The 15687-nt window shown below is 44.8% G+C and overlaps 1 protein-coding gene across 2 annotated transcripts in view; it reads left to right on the top strand.

Moving 5' to 3' along the window:
* The window catches only part of LOC125291500 (UPF0524 protein C3orf70 homolog B-like), a 22405-nt gene extending 13557 nt beyond the window's left edge, over positions 1 to 8848 (top strand). For both annotated transcript variants that reach the window (XM_048238214.1, XM_048238213.1), the window contains exon 3: positions 4347 to 8848. In XM_048238214.1, the coding sequence (XP_048094171.1) occupies positions 4347 to 5077 (731 nt within the window). In that variant the 3' untranslated portion in view covers positions 5078 to 8848. The remainder of the gene's footprint in view (positions 1 to 4346) is intronic.
* Positions 8849 to 15687: the final 6839 nt, after the last annotated feature.

Here is a 15687-nt window from a genome sequence, read left to right as displayed (position 1 = left end):
TCGGACACACAGACTTCTCTCAGGTTTGTGAAGTATAATAAAGTATTTGCATGCGTAAAGGACAGTGTGCAGGATTTCTTCAACACGCATTACTGGTGACCTTTTCCTTTTCCGACACACCTGTCCCAAAAGAGGTGTGCAAATGCGCTTTTGAACTCAGTAGAACCTTACCGCTACATTAGCAAAACCAGACCAGACTACAGACCAGCTGGGTACCGCTACATTAGCAAAACCAGACCAAACTACGGACCAGCTGGGTACCGCTACATTAGCAAAACCAGACCAGACTACGGACCAGCTGGCTACCGCTACATTAGCAAAACCAGACCAGGCTACGGACCAGCTGGGTACCGCTACATTAGCAAAACCAGACCAGACTACGGACCAGCTGGCTACCGCTACATTAGCAAAACCAGACCAGGCTACGGACCAGCTGGGTACCGCTACATTAGCAAAACCAGACCAGGCTACGGACCAGCTAGTTACTGCTACATTAGCAAAACCAACCAGACGGACCAGCTGGTTACCGCTACATTAGCAAAACCAACCAGACGGACCAGCTGGCTACCGCTACATTAGCAGAACTCAGAGTCACATTTCTCCATTCCTCATTCCTCCCTCTCTCCTTTTCTCTCTCTCTCTCTAGCTCTCTCTATATATCTCTCTATCTATCTATCTCTCTCTCTCCCTGCCTCTCACTCACACACAAACACACACTTACACACAAGGGTCACTACACTCTGGATTCTCATTAGAGAGCTGTGTAGACATAAACTCACATACTCACACACACACACACACACACACACACACACACACACACACACACTCACAGAAATACACAAACACACACACACAAACAAACAAACAAACAAACACACACACACAACTCACACACTGCACCCGCAATCTCCCATGCTGTCAATCATTATGTCAGCCATCCTGTCTGTACCCTCCCAGGCAAGACCCTGGAACAAATTTGTTCAGGTGAAAAAAACAAGTGTTTACTCACTTCCTGCTTTAAAAGTTGGAACAGCCCCGAGTTGTAAACACAACACAGCACAAGTGTGGTGGACCATATGTTTTGGCTGATTTGGAATGTGCTGCAAGATTCATGTTGCAGGATACACCTGTTCAGGTTATTAAGTGTCAGGAGAAGAAGCTGTAATCGAACGTTTTAATGACGGGATACACACACGCACAAGCATATAGAATGTGTATAGAAATCCAGTCTCAAATTTCATACTTAAAAAAAAAAAACACACAAACACTCTCTCTCTCTCTCTCTCTCTCTCTCTCTCTCTCTGTCTGTCTGACACACACACACACACACACACACACACACACACACACACAAAAGCACATCATTAATTCTCCCAAAGCTGTGAACACCTTCTCATTTTCTCTGCTGTTCCCTTTGAATCAAATAGCAAGAGAGTGGCTTTGTGGCTATAAACTGGTTGTGTTGTATTCACAGGTTCACTGAAGTGGATACAACACAATTGGCCTTCAAAGAAATGGAGCCGGCTTTATGATTGGTGAATTGTGAATGTGTGTTGTGAATTATGACAAATTAGAACCTGTTTGTTGTGATAAATGTCTCATGAAACATTCTGAGAGGGTCTGCCGGTACGGTTGGGTTCTGGGAACTCTTTACAGACAAATGTGCATCTCCAACTACTGTGTATTGAGTGTGTGCTTGTTTGGGTGTGTGTGCTTGTTTGTCAGTGTTCTCTGTTAAGCCGGTAGTTGCCAGGGTCCTTCAGTAGCCTAGAGGAGGCCTGTCTGTGTGTGTCTACTTCCTCCCTGGTGGCCTTCACTCTCCACTGTGCACTTACCCTGACACAGCAGCACACACACACACACACACACACACACACACACACACACACACACACAAATACACACATACACACACACACACTCTCTGTCATACACACACACACATGCTGACTGGCCCTTCAAAGCAGCACACTGCACCTCCCTGCGAGAAACTGGCTGGATGTATGTGCTGAAGCAGGGCCTTTGGTAGAGAGAAAGCTCCACTCTGGAGACAATATTCAACCGAGCCTACCCAGATAAAAGGCTCCACTCTGGAGACAATATTCAACCGAGGCTACCCAGATAGAAAGCTCCACTGTGAAGCTATGATTAAATTGAGGCTACCTACTGCAGACAGAGAGCTCCGCTCTGGAGACATGATTCAACTGAAGCTACATGGATTGAAAGCTCCATTGTAGAGGCTATTTAGACAGAAAGCGCCAATGTGGAACGATGATAAAAACCAATGCTACCAGAGAGAGTTCCACTCTGGGAGCAACGATTAAACCGAGGCTACCCAGAGAGAAAGCTGCACTGAAGCTATGATTAAACCGAGGCTACCCAGACAGAAGCTGCACTGTGAAGCTATGATTAAACCGAGGCTACCCAGACAGAAGCTGCACTGTGAAGCTATGATTAAACCGAGGCTACCCAGAGACAGAGCTCCACTCTGGAGGCTACAAAGACCACTATGGGAGCAAAGATTTAACCAAGGCTACCCAGACCACTCTAGGAGCGATAATTTAACTGAGGCTACCCAGATAGTCAGCTCTCCGCCAGATTTGGACAGGGCTGGCCCAGATCCCCTAATCAGTCACCCACTATCTGGCAAGAGACTGCGATTGTACTTTGGTTAGAGGCAACCAGCGCAAAACTATTAAGTATCATGGCGCCGCCGGCTGTTTATCTTGCATGGATTATTCTTTGAGTTGCGCCCGGCTGCATGCTGAAGAGCTCCTGGAGATTCTCTATTGACACAAACATTAAAGATTAAAGACACAGGCAGGGACTTGAGAGTGAACAAGCCGCACTACAGGCTTACACCTGGCCTTAAGTACCAGCAGTCTGTTATCTTGACAGCACAGTCATACTTTTTTATTCAGAAGATGAATGTCCCATATGGCATTACACAAGACCATAGTAGAATATCACAATGTGAGATAGAAAGTTTATTCTCCCCCACAGTATTTTATTCAGGTGAATTATTAATAACCTCAGTGGAGCTTAGTTGCAATGCTGCATTTTTCTGTTCCGGTTGCTCTGCAGTGGTTCCTCGCATGCTGGGGTTCTGGTGCTGATTCAGACACAAACCCAGGGGAACCGCTTGGACACAAACCAATCAAGTGGTCCCTCCTTGAGAGAAAAAGTCCTGAAATGATTGCGGTGCTCACTGAGAACCAACGGCCAGAGCTCTCACTGGCGTTCAGAAGCCGCAGCGCACAGAGCAAAACAAAAAAGACATGTAGAAATAAAATGCCTTTTTTATACTATATACCTTTTATACTTTATAAAGTCATATAGTCCACAAGGTAGAAAGAGAGTGATTACATGGCTTACAGATGTGGTGTGTGTACAGGTGTGTGTGTGTGTGTGTGTGTGTGTGTGTGTGTGTGTGTGTGTGTGATTACATGGCTTACAGGTTTTTACTAAGCCGGTGTATTGCATTTTTCCCGAAGAATAATGAAAAAGCATTTCTCATTCCTCTCTCAAGTCTTTGTGTTCTTCGTTATTTAAATAAGCTCCTCAGAGAACATTCCTCTGCTGCACGTGGCATCAGCACTGCAGGTTGAAGATGGGAGGTGTAGCAGATGTCTCAATAGTCAATCATCCAGCACTTTACCAAGCTGCCACCTCTCAAACAATTACGCTAGATGGGTGTCCCAGGTGGCTCCTTAAAAAGACTCTTTCTTTGATGATCGGCATTAATGCCAAGTGCTCTAAAAGTTTTTCAAGTTGCTTGTTGGAACCTTGAAGAAAATACTTTCAAAACTTCATTGTGAAGTCTTTGCTTTGTGTCTATGTCTCAGTGATGTCCTTGAGGTACTTGTGCCATTCAAAACAGGTGAAATTATCTGTTATCTAATGTTCAGGTGACTGGAATAATCTGATGGCTCTTACACCCTCCTAAATGATTAATGCCACATTTGAAGAAACGGACCAGTACAGCCCTCAACTTGCTGCTGTTCTTGCTGTTTGTCTTGTACATTTCCTAGCACTGGGTAGACAATAGAAAATATGGTGCTAATGTAGATACAGTATACAGCATGTTTAGCAGTGCTAATGTCTGTCTCTGAAAAACCTGTTCATAAATATATGTGGCATGTTGTAGAGCATAGATAAGAATATATACATGTATTAACCTACTCTGATTCTCTGATTCTGAATAATATTGTACTGATTTCACTTAGGCAGATTTTGCATGCATGACAAAGTGAAATCCTGACTCTGTGTGTGTGCGTGTGTGTGTGTGTGTGTGTCTGTGTGCGTGTGCGTGTGTGTGTGTGTGTGTGTGTGTGTATGTGCAGGTAAATACGTGTACCAGCCGATGACGAGGGTGGGCCAGCTCCCCAGCACCACTGTGCCTCCAGCTCCGTCCGAGGCCACGGACACCATTGACCTCTCCATCTCCCTGACCGAGCGCTTCCTGCGCATCGCCCCCTGGTTCCTGCCGCCGCCCTGCCCCGAGTCGCCCCGCTACTGCGTCATCTCTGACCTCTTCATCGACGACTACGTGGTCAAGCGCATCAACGGCAAGATGTGCTACGTGCAGAGGCCGCCTCCCATGATGCCTGTGGCTCCGCCCACACCCCACCCTCACCCACACCAACACCAACACCCTCACCTCCCACCCCACCCCCGACCACCGACTCCACCCCCCTCTCAGCCACAGCCTCAGGCGCCAAGCTCGACCTATCAGAACACTCAGGAGGTGGCCCCGCCCCCACAGAGCTCCAACGGCCCAATGGAGAAAGCCCAGGGCCCCAAAATGGACCACTGCTCCTCCCCCTCCAGCTCCGAGGACTCTGGGATCAACGCGATCGGGGGCAACTTCCTGGAGTCGTGCGAGGAGGACTCGTGCGAAGAGGAGGAGGAAGAGGAGGAGGATGTGCGCCGGGGGGTGGAGGTGGGAGAGGAAGATGAGCTGAGCTCAGACGGGAAGTCCAGCCCGGCCAGCTGGGACCAGGACGAGTGCTCGCTCCTCTCCCCCTCCAAGTCTCTGGTGGAGATCATCGAGAATATCGAAACCACTGTCTGACGCGGGGTGCGTTCTCACAGTGATTCTGCCGGCGGTATGCATGTGGAGATAGCGGCAGGTGTGTGGTCTGCTGTCATCGATGGCTAACTGGGAATAGTTATTCGTTAGCGATTCTGAATTGTTTTTAGCCTGCTGCGGTTGTGGATTTCAAATGTAAAAGTGGTAAAAACTAGCCCACACACACAACTCTCCTCAGTTCCACCAGATCTCACCACTCGTCTCTTCTACACTGAACTTTTCCATGCAAAGCATCTTTTACTGGTGGAAAGGGGTTCTGTGTTTGGAAAAGGGATTTTTTTAACGCTTCAAACTGCTCCAAAGCTGATAGCCAAATGGTTCCAAAAAGCTTCTTTCCTTTCCTGAGACAATTTTTAAGAGGAACCTAAAAAGGTTCCTTAAAAGCTTCCTCAAAAAGGGAACAAACAAGTGAGAACATTTTCTAAAGAGTGCACTGCCCCTGTCTTTTTCTCTCACTGTTGTTTACCCTCTTGCTGTTTGCCTCGATGTTTTTGTGGGAGGACAACAACGCAGGCAGGCACTTCCGTTTGCAGTGCACCTGTCTGCTCACATTCAATTGGACACGGATGACCAAAAATCACTGTTAGCATAGCATAACCGCAGCTAACCACGGTTCAGGTCCTGATTTGGGCCAGATCCGGCACACAGAGTTAGCCAGCCCCCCTCCCTCTTCGCTGGGTCTTTGGATCTCATGCATGACTTGTCAGATGGCAGAGGACAACGACGAGCATCGTGTTCCCTTTTTATACAAGAGCCCAAGGAAACACTCTCTCTCACACACAAACACACACTCACATGCACAAAATCACAAATCACCAGTCACTTGTTTTGCACGCTAAGAGGATCACAGCAAAAGACCAAATGTTAGCACTAGCCTGTCTCTTTTCTACACTTTCCTTAAAGGTGCAGTCTGCGATTCACTTTCGGTTTAGCAAAAGATTGTTGATATATGAGTTCAACAGCCAATCAAATTACATCCTTGGCTTCCGTGCTCCTGCATTAATTGGCTGGGAATGTTTTTAGCTGAGTCCAAGCCACTTTATTTGTTTCCCATTTAAAGGGAAACTATGCAGTTTGTTTAGCTTAATTTACCTTAACTTCACAGCTTTGACTCATTGGAATGGTTATATAATGGCGGGATGCCGGACTCAGAGACGGAAAGTCTCGCAGCCTAATTGCTTTACTGCACTAATACACATACACGTCAGGCACCGGCTAGAACAAGGTGGTGATGGAGTTTCTCAGACATTTGTCATGACCGAGCCAGCAAAACGAAGCAGAAAGCGAGTAAACCGTTACAGGGAAAGAGGAAACAACAGATTGAACGATCGAGGAGTGTTGTAAAATATATACTCTGAAGCTGTAGGGGGAGAGAAACCTGCGAGCAAAAAGCGAAGAAATTGCCAAAACTGCATAGTTTCTCTTTAAAGAACTATGACTAAGAACTGTACACAAGCACCTGCCTTTTATTGGTGGCAAATACTGAAGGGACAGCTAAATGACTGTTTGATGAAAATCCATTGAATATGACAAAACATGTGACCCCACCTTTTGATACAGTGCCAATTCAATTAGCGATTGCGTGTCAATGTCTTCTATTTTGATAGTCTGAAAATGAAAGTGTGTGGGATTATAATTGCGGACTGCACCTTTAATGACAGTGTCTCCGAAACGGATCTGATCCAGACCTGGGACAGAACTAAGACCAGAACTCAGCCAAAACTCAACCTTAACCAAGCCAGAATCAGGTGTTAGTCAGGCTCCTAGATGAAGAGTTGTCTTTTTGATAACCTTTTGAAAACAGTTCACTGTCCATTCATTAAGAAAGGCTGACTTCAACCATGATATCATAGTCTGAGTCTATCTAATGTATACTTTAGCTTGCTAAATACAGCCGAACGACAGCAGCACAGAAAGAGGAAGAGGAGAGACGATGCTATGAGCAAAAGAGCTAGAGATAGAGAGATAGAGAGATAGATAGAGAGAAAAGAAGGAACAGGAAGAGGTAGAGATAAGGGGAGCTGGCTCGTACACACAGCAGACATGAGGAGTGAAGCCTGGGCAGAGAGCAGTGCGTTGCATTGCATTGTGGGCCGGCCGGCAGGTGCTGTCATCAGCTCCGTGCAGCGGTGTTTTAAATTATGCATGAGAGCAGCGTTAGGTGCCATCAGCGCCAGGCAGGGAACAGGAGGGTCACAGTGTGCCGAGAGTCCCTGTCATCACCTCTCATCAGCGCCCATTAAGGGCAGAGGCCCAGCAGCGCTCCCCAGCAGAGCCACGGAGGTTACATCAGCCCCATCCCCCACATCCACCCTCTCCCGCCCATTTCTCCAGAGAGAGGCCCACACTGGCGAGAGAGATGCCGGAGAAATACACAAAGATGGCTTTGATCTGGCACAGAATTCATGGGGAATTTAATAAAGCGTGTAGTCGGACTGAGATCAGGATCTTTAGCGACTGCTCATTGCATTTGTGTCTGGCGCCTGCACGCAGTATGGCATTCAGAACAGAGCAGAGCAGGTCGGTGTAGCTGCAACCGTTTCCATGCAGTCCAGTTCCTATTGGCCTGCAGCACATGCACAGTCAGGCCGGCAGATATTACCCAACACACAGCGACACACAGGAAGTGTGCCGAAGCCTGCATCCTGTCCCCTCATGTAGATTAATGCAGTACTGAGACATGCAGTAGGTATCATGCCAAAACCAAGCTGAGCTGTGTTTGTCTAGTAGAGAGAGCGCTCTCTCATGGGTTAGAGAGGTGTGGGACTGGGTGGGTAGTGTCTGAGTGATGACGCTCTAGAGGGGTTAGAGAGGTGTGGGACTGGGTGGGTAGTGTCTGAGTGATGACGCTCTGTGGTACAATGTAGAGTAAAGAAAGGAAGATAACTGACACTCGTTCAGTAGACTTGCAGTATTATTAAAATCAGCATGTCCCAAATGACCAGGATACTGTGACATGCTGACAAGACAGTTTGTAGCAGAATCACATACACTGTATGTTTGGTGCATGTTGCCTACAGTAATGCTGTAAGTCTATCCAGGTTAGTTTTCTTCTTCTGTTTGTGTAAACGTTGTGTAAACGTTGTGTTTGTACGGGTTGTTGCAGGTTGTTGAAGAGATTAACGCATCAAGTTGGAATACAAATGGAATACAAATGGATATGTACAGTACTGTCACAGCACATTGATCTCGTCTCCTTTTTTAAAGATCTATAGTCTTTGCCATTTCTCTGACTTTGATATAAACACACTTCCAAATGCTGATTTTGGCTCATGTCTGTTATTTGAAGGAATGCAATTAATGTTGTTTATTTTTTTTATTTGTTACACAATGTGTTGAAAATAACACAACTTGCAATAAAAAAACACAACTTTAGGGACAACACATTGGTTTTAAGCGTGTAGTAATGAATGGTTTTATGTCACACTAAAATCAGTTGTATTAAGATCTACTGTATGTTGTATTTGACATGGACTGAAGAATGCCCAACTTGGTTTATTTATTGAAATGTTAAGTGCTCAGTTACAGATGATCACTAACACAATTTCCATTTTCCTATCATCACCATCATCACTACAGTAAGTTTGTATTTTTGAAAGGAAGTGCTGACGAGGCACACTCTGAGTTTGTGAAGGTTACCTCCTGGAGATCTGAGACTTCTGTGACATCAGCACCATTCCTGTTCCGTCTCCTTCAATGAGGCTGTTCGGTCGCTGCAAATGAACTGAACTGCAAATACAGCCTTTGATGATTTCCCTTTTGTCTTTTCTTTCTTTCTTCTGTAGTACACATCTTTTGTAGACCTTTTCACAGGACCCACAATCTGATGGGAGGAAAGACTGATGAACCTTCACAGGGAAACAGAGGACTTTGTGTGTGTGAGAGATCGGGGTAGTCAGACAGGCACAATGACAGAAGCAGAGACAGAGTGAGCTAAGAAACAAAAAAAGACGGAATAAATTAATGAACGAGTGAAAGAAAAGGAAAAAAAGGAAGTAGAAAACATGAGCGATGGTAGGATGGCTGAGGAAGGCAAATAATGGCTGAGCGCCAGTGCTTCTCATTTCTTCATAATGCCCTCTCTATATGTCTGGGTATTTCACCACTTACCAAGGAACATGCTGCTTTAGCACAAGCCCATCCCTGCCATAACAATAGAGCATTTGAATTTGAGAAAGGGAGAGGAGAGAGGGCAAACAGAGAGACGAGATAAAGAAAAGGGAAAGCAGACATAGACATCGAGAAAAGAGAGTGAAGAGAGGAGATAAAGAAAAGAGCAGACATTGAGGTGGACAAAAGAGTGAAGAGAGAGGAGATGAAGAAAGGAGAGGTGGAGGAGAACGTCTGCAAATGGAAAAAATGAGTATAGCAGCGAACAGGAAGTGGAAAAGTGAATGTAAGTGAAGGGCGTTTAAAAATAGACATCCGCCTGGTTGTACATCCCAGTTTGACGGACAAGGAACACTGAATCCCAGCCCAAAGCAAATCCAAAAGCGTCGGCTCATGGAAAAGCGGCGAGATTGGGATGAAATCCCTCAGGGAAAACCTATACAGATAAATTCCCATACTTCATAAAAGGGCTCCCTGCTCAGGTAATGGAAAATACTGATAATATGGTTTTGAATTATACCATTCAAATCTCACTTGCAACTCTTATCAGGTTGCCCGGGGAACGGAATATCCTACCTAATCCACCTCCTACAAACATGCAAAAGAATATAATGTCTATAGTTCACAATAAGAATGTATATGATTCTAAGTGGCATTTTGCTAATGTGAAAGTCATTTTCAATGTCACATTCACAATCACTTGGTACCATGCTTCTCTACATATATGACCTTGCAAAAACACAATTCCATTTTCTTCTTCTTCCTGTGTGTTTGTGCGTACATGCATGTGTGTCTGTGTGTGTGTTTGTGCGTACGTGCATGTGTGTGTGTGTGGTTGTAAGATAGATAGATAGACAGATGGGGATGGTAAGGGTACAATTACACTAAAAACACTTTAATGCATCTAACTGGATATCTTGAGACGTGAGAGACTGTGAGGGCACAGCTCAACCACCAGTCCACCAGAGGAAGTCTGTGTTCCAGAGCCCATCTGTGACAATCACGTGACATGAAAAACGAAAGGAAAAAGCCCAAACTCTAGCTGGGCTCCAGTGGCCTCTGTCTCCTCTCCCGGTGTATTTGGATGCCTTTCACATGGAGCTTATTCGGTTGGTAATTGAGTAAATGTTTACCGCCTGCAATGAAGACCCCCCTCCCTCCCCCCACAGCCTGCGTCTTTTGACAGGTGCCTCTGGTCGGCTCATATCTCCCCTGAACAAAGCCACCTTCCTCTCCGAGCAGAGGACAGATCGAGGATCCCGACGGGGAGAACATTACGAGCCAGTGCATTTGATTAGGCTAGTTTCCACTGAGGTATTTGACTTTGGATTATTGGGGGATTTCAGTGTGTGTTTTGGCAAGTGTCACCAACACCCAGTGGCATCTTGGTTGCCAGTCGAGTGCTATCGAATGGCTTAGCTCCACACATGAATATTCAGTGTCTGCTCAAGCCTGGCTAAAACGCCTTATGTTAACTCAAGCCGTGCTGGAACGGTCTACTCGTATCTGCTTTAGGATTCTCTCCGTGTTCTTTGTGCATTGTGTTTACTGCTACAAACAGACATTTTTGCTGATTATAAATAATGTAAACAATACATGGCGAGTGGGAACAAATAGACTGAAATAGACACACCACCAGAGGAGAACTCACCGATTCTGAGTTTGCACACCCCTGCTAAACACTCCGCTGATGCTAGTGGTTTGTATTCCTAGGGACTCACTGGAGATGCTCTGAAACAAGACAGGAGTCCAGGCACTCCAGATTGTAACAACGAGGAGGGAAGTGTTTAAAAGCCTTTATTAGGACACAGTTTAAGAAAAAGACATGTCCATCTCTAAACTAGATGGACACACAAAGAGTGCAGACCTCTGCCAAAGCTACCAAACTAAAATCATTGAGCTGACCTGTGAGTCTGAGTCTCTTCAAAATTGTAATGGGTTCCATTTTCCCCTACGCTGCACAGTCCACACAGGGGAGCAGGGTCCAAACACGTCCCTAAACACTTTTTATAGCAACTAAGCAGCTACCAGAGAGGGCCTTTCAATGTGTCCTCTCCATCCTTTAATGAAAATCGATGTCCTCGGGGTGTTTTGGTGCAGTACTAGAAAGCCCTAAAATCAGCCTTAAAGTTAAAACTGCTCATTTATGGGGTCTGATTAGATATTTTATAGGATCTCTCTAGGCATTAATGCCTGAGCTGTCTACGATAGCAGTGGCCTCTCTCTCTCTTTCTCTCTCTCTCTCTCTCTCTCTCGTTTTTGTCTTTTCCTAAGACAGCTCTCAGCTCTCTCAGCACTCCTCCGCATCTCACGTCTCACACAAGCGGCGCACATTAAAATGTCAGTCACAGCCCTCGACGCGCAGGGAGAGAGAGCACTTCACAGTGTGTCCGTGACAAGTTAGAAGTCATCGCCCGTCACCCCCGTCGCTGTAGCCGTCAGCGGCGTCACTCTCCCCTGTGAGTGCAGTGCAGCGCGCTCTCTCGCCCGCTTGGAAGCGCCCTCGCCGAGCCCGCATCACTTCCTGGCAGAGGGGATGAATATTTTACGACGTGAGCTCACACTGGAATGAGCATTTGAGCGGCGAGCATGAATCAGCTGAAACCAGCAGCGAGTGAGGCTCCCCATGCACTGTGTGTGTGTGTGTGTGTGTGTCTGTGAGAGAGAGAGAGAGAGAGAGAGAGAGAGAAACACTCATGGACTTCAGAAGTCTACACACACACATACATTCTCACACACAAAATTCAGTAATTATATGCACACACATTATGCATATGAACACAGACACAGGCACAGACACTACACACTCTCACTCATTCACTCACTCTCACACACTCACACTCACACACACACACATTCTCTCTCCCTTTCTCTCTCTCACACACATACACACAGACAGTCATAATCAGAAGAATAAAACTCTGCAAAGGCTTTTCTGATTTTCAAAAGAGCCATTTATTCTTCCAATTTAAGAGCCTAATATGCCTCTCGACTGGAGAGAGTGGACTCCATTTTACAGGGCAGAAGGGGTGATAAACAATCTCACAGTCCACTGCTCCCACTGGCCACTTACTGCCCACAATGTGCCTTTGAGAAGCTCTGACACCCGCATGCTATTCGCCACTTATAAGCCTGTGAAATATTCTTTGGTGTTTTTTTTTACACATATATCTGTTTCTGGCGCATAAATACCTCTCAGAGTTTTAAGAAATGTTCGCTCTCTGCTCTGCTCTGCTTTGTATTCCTAATAGGCTAGACCCATCTATAGGAAAGCTTTGTTGTTCTTATTTTAGCCAACTTGCTGGCTATGACTCCATCCATCATCAGTGTGTTATTTTCACTGACCTGCAAAAAAGGTGTTAATTTGACAGTGTCATATTATCTAAAATCGTCCTTTCATGTGACACAGACAAGCATGACTCATCCATTTACAGAACTGGAAATAGCAATGGTCTTAAGTTGTAAGTTCCACTTGTAGATTTCATTCAGACTAAATGGTTCTTCATCAATTTTTTCACATAGAACTCCTTTGTTCTTTGAGTTTTTGTGAGTTCTTTGTCTTTATTGTCTAGCATCGATTAATCTAACGATTCATTTTTTCAGTTCGATTCGATTTCAATTCGATTATCGATTATCTCCCCATAAATTCACTAATAGCAACTTATACATGTTTATTTACATATCTGAATCAAAAAACATGAATTCTTTAACATTGCAATATATGTTTATTGCTCTTAAGATTCCAAAATAAAAGACTATACAAGTCCAAAGTAATGCATTCTTAGTCAGAGGTAGCATTCAATAAAGTTCAGTAGTGTAGGCCTATGTCTAATTGAGTGCCTGTCATTTTAAGACGTTCGTGTGGGAATCCTTGCAATTAACATTAACACAGTTAAAAGGATGCTGATGTGTGGATGCAATTCATAACGTAGTTAGTTCAAATAACGGTTCGTACTTCTCCTTTGGACAAGCACCTTTTGAGTCTAGGAAAATACTTTTCCATTTACATCGGGATTTTGCAAACATTCAATAAAATGAGCCCTGCATGAATAACGAATAGCCTACAAGCAGCTGCAAGTAAGCATGCTAAACTTGACATCCAAACAGTATTCTAACGTTAGCTCTGAGATACTGCTTGATTGCATACTTAACTTAGTTTATTCTCCTCAATGTACTATGTTGCAGAGTTTACTTTAACTTAAATGCAGCAGTTTTGAACAAGCGCAGCATGGTCACGATGCTAAGCGGATTTAATAGCAATTTAGCCCACTGTGTTCTATGCAGTGCTTCTATGTGGCAACAACAATCGTGAATATTTTGTTAAATGCACATGCAGGAAAGGCTGTGTGAGTAAAAAGTGCAGCTCAATGAAATTATTTTATCTTATGTTTAATTTAAATAGTAGGCCTACAACATAGAACATCAATGTGTGATGACCGGTTTTGATTTCGTGGTGCCCAGCCACAGATTAGTCAACGTGTGGAAAACACTGAAGGTGTAAAATTAAAAATATTTAGCACCACACGTTATGCTTGACGAATCGACGCTCATATTTTGCGTCGACGTATTTTTTGCGTCGACGTCATCGTTTACGTCGACGCGTTGTCCCAGGCCTATCTTATATCTTAGGACTCCTTGTTGCGCTCTGGGCTTACATGTATTTTCTCTCTCCAATTGAACATCAAATTAGAATACTGTGATGAAATGTTCTTTAAAAAACCTTGTGGGAGACCGGTTTTATTGCTGTTTTCACTTTCAGCCTTCAAGTAGACTTGTTACAGGGGTAATAATGATAATAAAAAAAACTCTTTCTTTCTTTCTTTCTGTAAGACTGTGTTTTTCTTGTCATGGAAATGTATAGAGTGTAAGTGTAAAGAGCCTACTGTGCTGCCTCTGGCCAGACAGACAGAAATGATGAGTGCCCATCAGACAACAAGTTGCTGCAGGGGGAAATAGAATGCCAGGCTATCAGTGAGAGAAGAATTTGTTCCATTTTCTTGGACATTCTAGAACAGACAGTGTTCTGTAATTTCCAAACCAACCTCCTCATTCACAGTGAAAACAGAGTGAGTCATTTTGATAGCAACTGAACGCTCATACTATTTCAGAAACAAGCGATAACAGGGATGAACAGCATCGTTAGTGCCCGATGAGAAATCATTCAACAAGATTTCGTTGGGTTTTTTGCCCAATGAGAACTATCTGGTATTGGCAGTAGAAGAGCGGCTAAAGGTATAGGCAAGCTTTAGCTCCCCTATCTGCCAGTCTGAGGGAACACTGTATTCTAGTCTGCGCTCAGATTAAGGCAGGACTAGCCTGACACACACACACACACACACACACACACACACACACACACACACACACACACACACACACTCACACACACACTCTTGTGAGCACAAACACATTGACACACAAAAACAGATACACAGACTCTCTCTCTCTCTCTCTCACCACAAACACACGCACACACACACACACACACACACACACACATACACAAACACAATGCCCTCACCACATAATCAAAAACATCAGATGAGTGTATCTCATTATAACTGCCACAATCTGGTCTGTGGTACACTGAGGTGTGTGTAAGAGAGCACCTGAGGATGAGCCTACACACACCTGAGAGAGGATGAGCCCACACACCTGAGAGAGGATGAGCCTACACACACCTGAGAGAGGATGAGCACACACACCTGAGGGGCTTTTTGGATGCTGCCTACACACACCTGAGAGGCTTTTTGGATGCTGCCTACACACACCTGAGAGAGGCTTTTTGGATGCTACCTACAGACACCTGAGAGGCTTTTTGAATGCTGCCTACACACACCTGAGAGAGGCTTTTTAGATGCTGCCCTCACACACCTGAGAGACTTTTTTGATGCTGCCTACACACACCTGAGAGAGGCTTTTTAGATGCTGCCCTCACACACCTGAGAGACTTTTTTGATGCTGCCCTCACACACCTGAGAGAGGCTTTTTGGAGTCACTGCCCGTACATCCTCATCACATCTCTGCTGAGCCCTCAGGAGTTGTTTTCTCCAAATGGGCTGGCACTGGGACAATGCTTCCTTAAGAACAATGAACATGGAACTCCAGAGACAAGGAATGGGACAGGAGGACATAATATGAAGACGCACTTTTGGCATGGAACTACAGGGCCAGGGAATGGGACAGGAGGACATAATATGAAGACGCACTTTTGGCATGGAACTACAGGGTTGTGGCTAGAAGGGATACAGCTAAGAACGGAAGTTACGTAACAGATAGTGAAATCTCGCCGCTCAGGACAGGAAGTAGGAAGCGATCACGGATATTCCCAAAATAAATAGCTATTTTGCGAACATTAACATCACTTTTATGTTATACATTCATGTTAGAAATACTATTACAAAAAAATTGTTTAGTTATTTCATAATGATCACGGGTGTCCCAAAGAAGTATAATATATACGGACACATAAGTTTAACTTT

This window comes from Alosa alosa, chromosome 3, assembly GCF_017589495.1.
Source record: "Alosa alosa isolate M-15738 ecotype Scorff River chromosome 3, AALO_Geno_1.1, whole genome shotgun sequence".
Classification (NCBI taxonomy): Eukaryota; Metazoa; Chordata; class Actinopteri; order Clupeiformes; family Clupeidae; genus Alosa; species Alosa alosa.
The sequence above is the reverse complement of the archived record's forward strand: the minus strand, read 5'-3'. Positions and strand labels throughout refer to the sequence as shown.